Raw genomic sequence first — 6072 nt, forward strand, 5'->3', positions numbered from 1 at the left:
CACTCACATTAGATTATCCTAGGAGTGAAAAGAGTGCTGAAAAGGGGCTGACGGAAAGAAGTTCCATTGTGCCAAGATAAAATATAAATAAAAAACACATTTTTTATAAAATGTTACTCTATCAGCCCTACCTGGACTTGATTTGGCCTTATGCCTTCATGTTAAAGGCACTGCAGCCGATTCACGAGACGCTAGGATTAATCCTATCTCGAGTTAGGATGGGTACCTCGTCCTTATGCTATTCTCACGTGTGCTAGCGAATGTGCTTACGAACGGAACTATTTAACAATCGCTCAAACTTCGCAACATTCGCCGTGTTCTCGTAAGCGTTGGTAACGAATTCGGTACGTTCACAAGTCATTCTACACCTCCTTATTACTAAGATCGGTCACTTTATGCTGCGCTCACAAGGCGAATATGCTAGCGAATATGCTAACGGAAGGACATATTTAACAATCGCTCAAACTTCGCAACGTTTGCTATGTCTTCGTAATAAGCGTTGGTAACAAATTCGGAACGTTCACAAGTTATTTCCCACCTCCTTACGAAGATCGGTCAATTTAGAAACCGGTTTCTAAATTTCAGCGAATGTTGCAAAGACGGTTATTCGCCGTCGATTTTCGTAAGCATCGGTAACATGGTAAAGCGTGCGTTAGCGTTGGCAACGTTCGTAAAGGCATTGGCAAGCGTTGGTAAGCATTCGTAATATATTCGTAAGATATTGGTAAGGAGAGGGCTGACCGAGGACGATCGAGGGGTGAGACCGAGATGAAAATATTCACTATCCCACCGCCATTTTGGACGAATTCAACGCGAACATTCGCCACTCTGTGAGAGCAGCAATACGAAGATCTTCCTAAATTCCAGCGAATGTTGTGAAGACGGTAATTCGCCATCGATTTCCGTAAGCATGTGGTAAGCCATTGGTACTGTTAGTAAAGCGTGCGTATTATGCGTAACGTATTGGTAAGGAGACGTTTAAAGACGAACGAGAACATATATTCACTAACAAATCGCAACTTTTGGGCGAATTCATCGCGAATTTCAGATTTTCATATTCGCAAGAGTATTCGCAAAGTGTGAGAGTAGCATAACTTAGGATGGGTTCAATGCGTCCTCCTAACGTCTATGGATTCGGAACTCAACTCGTCCAAGTCCTTATTAGGAAGAATTTGTTGAAATCACACGGCTGAACACCTTTAATTTCAAGCTCCATTAAGCTTTAATATTGCTTGAATACACAACTAGGTTCCAGACCTCTCATTCCGACATCCCTAATAATCCTAACCCTAACCCCAGTCTAGTGCGTGAACACAGGATTCTCGGAACATTATGAGTGTCGGAACACGGAGCAGTCACCTTTGATATAAATACCATTACGTGACAACATAATTAATAAAGTGGCTACCAGGAGACAATCGAGAGGAAGAGTTTGAATTAAAGGCGGCCTGTCGCTTTAACGTGATCAATTGAACTTTTGCCCACATTAAATAACTGCTGATGCTTGGTATCGCGTGGCTTGCAGCTCTAAAACAAATAACCACTAATACTTCCTCCTTGATATAATCAGCAGTTTAACTATATTGTAACTATTAATATCATTATGATAATTGGGTAGTATTTTCATTTCCTCATTGTATGCGCTGAGATATAGTGAAAGACAGATTGTGGAAATCATTTGCGAGATTTGTTTTTTTACTCTTAAAGGGATTGTATGCGTTTGGACGTTTTGTAACCCACTGTTTGTTTCAATCTTATAGTTTGGTTTTTGATATATAGGAATCATTAATCTCAATGACGGTGATAACTTGCAGAATCCAAGCTAATCCACATCAACAGTACTTATTTAAGCAGCATGCAGCAGTCAGAGTCCAGCTTTCTCCATAAGACGATCAGAGCATACTGATCGAAACGTCGAGTTGAAACCAACGTTTTTTTCAGAACCACCCAACTCCATCATAGAGATTATCATTACTTAGTGTTACCGCAAACCTTTCTATACCGTTTTTTGTACCATGCAAAGTTTCAAATCCGACTTAATGCAAGTTATAAGTCCTGCCCAAAATGTCCTGACGTTACAACCCTAGCAGAGTCTTTCTCGAAGGCTAAATGACAACATAACAAACATGAACAGGTAACTATAAGTGTAAATCTACCCTCTGAAAAATTCATTTAAAAAGGTGGTAGTGTTTTTGAGATACTGTGGAAAATCTGAAGCGGTTAATGTTCCTGCAGGAAGAATAATCTGCAAATGGAATACACAATCTGCCGTAAACGCTTCTCAGATTCAAATGATTATGGAAATAAAAACTGATATCTTTTCCCTTAAAGCCGTTATAAACTTTCGGTACAGATTTTTTTTTAAAGTTCACAGATTTACAAATAATTTACAGGGTTTACAGAAGGTAATGGTGAAAGACTTATCTTGAAATATTATTACATGAAATGCTTTACTTTTTGAGAAAACATTAAAACAATATCAATTCTCGATAGCGAGAATTACGGATTTTTTTTAAACAAATGTCATGACACGGCGAAACGTGGGGAAGCAAGGGTGGGTTTTCCCGTTATTTTCTCCCGACTCCGATGACCGATTGAGCCTAAATTTTCACAGGTTTGTTATTTTATATATAAGTTGTGGTACAAGAAGTGTGGGCCTTGGACAATACTGTTTCACGAAAGTGTCCAATGGCTTTAACCGCAGTACTTTGAAGTGAACAGATTCTCAAAAATATACTATCCTACTGCTGTGCTTGTATTGCCTTTCATTTTCATAGTCATTACCAAAGGTATACAGACCCTTTAAGTTCAAACTGGACTTTCGTTTGTTTGCAACTCCTTGAACAGATTCAATAAAACCGCCACTCCGGACTGGTTTTTTAATGACTATTGGTCATGACGTAGATTATATATTAATTTTTGTTTCATTTAATCACAAGATTGACACACAATTTTAACAAGTGAAACAATTATTATACAATGATCAAAAATAGAAAATTTACTTAATTAACCAAATATATATTTTGTTGTGCGCTTGTTTTCGTTTTGAATACAATGAATACGAAAGTCTCGATTTAAAAACGGTTACAGATTCAGTGTGATGCGTATCAGATGACGTCACAGTTACATCTGGCAGCCATGTTTCGTTACGAATCCAACACAATGTGATCTTGGCACAAAACGTATACTGCATTAATGTAGGCTATTTACAAAAAGGAAAAGTAACCTTTGGTTTTTGGGATCCATTCATAGATGTGTACAACGAAACTGTTTGTGAAAATTTCTTTTCAAAAGGTAGCAGAGTTTTTGAGATATCGCCGAGAATCCGGAGTGGTTTATGTCCACGCAGAGGGAGAATGTACTCCGTAATTGGAATACACATATCTCAGAAACCTTTTCTCCAGAATATGATCAGAGCACACTGATCGAAACATCGAGTTGAAACCAACGGTTCTTTTCAGAACCACCCCAACTCATTAGAGTAGTCATTACATGGTGTTACCGCATACCTTTCTGTATCGTATTTCCACCATGCAAAGTTTCAAATCCTACTAAGAAACCTTTCTGACAGTTATCAGATTCGACTTTTGAATGATAAAAACTGCTACATTTCCTCCATTATATCCACATTATTTCAATGTGAAATGAGTATAATTATTAGAGTGTTTTCCAAACGTATTACCTTTCCTGTAATAACGGCATGGACACAAAACACATTTTGATAACGTAATACTCAAGTCAGCGTATTTTGTGAAAGTATGCGGATATCGACATTAGTTATGTTTATAATTTACGACAGCGCCTCATAACTTTCAGCTGACGGCATGGCGCGTAAATTGTAACCCAATATGACCGATAGTCGTTGCTAAGGTTTTTATGTGACGTCAGTGCAAATAGGTCAATTTATACTACAATAAATACCAACAAACAGATTGAACAGGATCTTGTGTTCATGTAAACATCAGGTGACATCTTTACGTTATACGATCACATGACCGTCACATGTTTTGTGAATTGAAACTGGAATGCATCTTCCTATGGTAAGGCCGTGTACGGAGACATCGGCTACGGCTACGGCTAGATCAGCGCGTCTGCCAGTGTTGAAGAATAGGTAGAAGCACACGATTTAGCCGCAGCTGTAGCCGAAGTCGCCGTTTCGGATACGGCCTTACTCTTCGAGGTTAACAAATAAACGCGAACAGAATTGAATGATACTCAACAGTTAGAGTGTTTTTTTTTTTTCAAACTGAAAAACACACTGGACTGGACACGCTTATAGCACAGGAATTCCTTCAGATATCAATCAGAAGGAAGTCGATCTGGCATGATAGTAAAGTTTAGTTTGATGTTGGACATTGGACATTCTCATATGTTGGCATGGTACAGCAAAAATGTCTACGTTGCTATTTATTTCGACACGGGACATTTAACAAACATACTCATCATCATCGACATCATTTAAGGCTGTGTTTATCCAGTGTAAGATGTAGCCTTCCTCAATGTTCAATTTCAAATATCATACCTTTACTGGTTTTGAGAATGGGATTCTTAAACCCGTCGGATGGGCCCTTAATAACAGTCTGTGGTGCCATGACAACCACTTATAAAGTATCAACAGTTTGATCGTGTCAGGAGTTTGTTTCCTCAACAGTTCTTTGTGTTATTTTGAAGGCTTCCTGTAAACTATGGAGTCACCAATGACCGCTGACAATTCTCAGCTGACAGCGAGCAACTCTTCCCGGGAAGTTCGCACCCGGAAACATCGTCCGAAGAGTTTGTTTGAGGTTTTTCTAAAAGTGTCATTTCTGGTGTAATAAATGAGGACATTCCACAGGCTGTTGAGGAGTAGAAGAATCTGGGATACGAAAGCAACTGCTGGGGGAACCGGCTCCGTCCGGAAGTTCTCCCAAGCTATAGTTGTGTAATACGGCGTCCATGAGACGCCGGCCACCACCGCCATGATAAAAAACGTCATGGCAGCTTTGGCGTCCGGGTTATTCCGGACCGAGTTGGCGCGTTGTCGTCGTGGGCCATTGCGACGGGATGGGGACGACTCGGCAGGGTCCGAGTTACTTTCAACGTCGATGGTCGCTGGAGGGTTGATATCTCCTATTGTAATAGCATCGACTCTTGAGGCGTGGCGAGTTGCCAAGAAGAACAGTCTAGCGTGTAAAATGACGGTGACCAACATCGGCACGGCGATGAATAGAGTCATGCCGAATTGGCCTAGGTAGTCGTCCCCACTATCGGCATCTATGAAGCAAGCACTGAAGTTCTCATAATAGAACGTGGATCGACCTGGGACGAGTAGGTACAACAAGGCCCATATTACAATCATTGCGAGTAGAAAGACTTCTACGACGATCGCCCGGTGTACGGTGACGATCGTCGGGTATCGAAGCGGCCAAACCACCGCGATGTATCGTTCTATATTAATTGCCAGAACACTCAAACCAGCATTAAAGTACAGAGCATGACACATAGCCACGACGTAACAGTAAGTTTCTCCATAAGGCCAACGCTGTAACGCCGTAGATCCAATGACAGGTACACAGACTAATAAACCCACCAGTAGATCACTGAGTGTCAGCGACACTAGGAACAATTTGGTGACTGGGTGGACACCATTCTCTGTGTTGCGTAGGACGATCAAACACATCGTGTTGCCTATTAGAACAAGGACTGCAACAACACCCAGAACACACGCCTTCAAGATGGACACCGTGGTGACATTACTGTAAGGGTCCGTAGCATTAGGTGATAAACTCGGCATTACGGTGCTGCTTGAAACCAACATCGCTCCGTCCATCTTCTCCCCTCGTCTGGCAATGAGCTGCAATCACCAATTATTGGCCGATACGCCCACTATATACTTCCCCCTGCGGCCAACTATTAATCCCGTTGTTTGAACACTCCGCGGCAATCATGAATAGTTATAACTTCACTGTCTGTTATACCCGACTCAACATGAAGATGTGTCTATTAATATTAACCACAAGCAAAGCGTCTCGTACAATCTTGTGTCTGTATAGAATCTAACTACATTAGTTGCACTATCATCATGAAAATCAT

General features: G+C 40.8%; 1 protein-coding gene across 1 annotated transcript; it reads right to left on the bottom strand.

Annotated features, from left to right (window-relative positions):
- Nucleotides 1-4714: 4714 nt before the first annotated feature.
- LOC117291261 (alpha-1A adrenergic receptor-like) lies at nucleotides 4715-5809 on the bottom strand. The gene has a single exon (XM_033772889.1). It carries the CDS (start codon nucleotides 5807-5809, stop codon nucleotides 4715-4717), a length of 1095 nt encoding a protein of 364 aa, XP_033628780.1.
- Between the last annotated feature and the right edge of the window lie 263 nt (nucleotides 5810-6072).

This window comes from Asterias rubens, chromosome 6 (genome assembly GCF_902459465.1).
Source record: "Asterias rubens chromosome 6, eAstRub1.3, whole genome shotgun sequence".
Taxonomy (NCBI): Eukaryota; Metazoa; Echinodermata; class Asteroidea; order Forcipulatida; family Asteriidae; genus Asterias; species Asterias rubens.

Bases quoted from the DNA above. Each gene is read 5' to 3' on its own strand.
- LOC117291261 (XM_033772889.1), bottom strand. From the start codon at position 5,809: ATGGACGGAGCGATGTTGGTTTCAAGCAGCACCGTAATGCCGAGTTTA.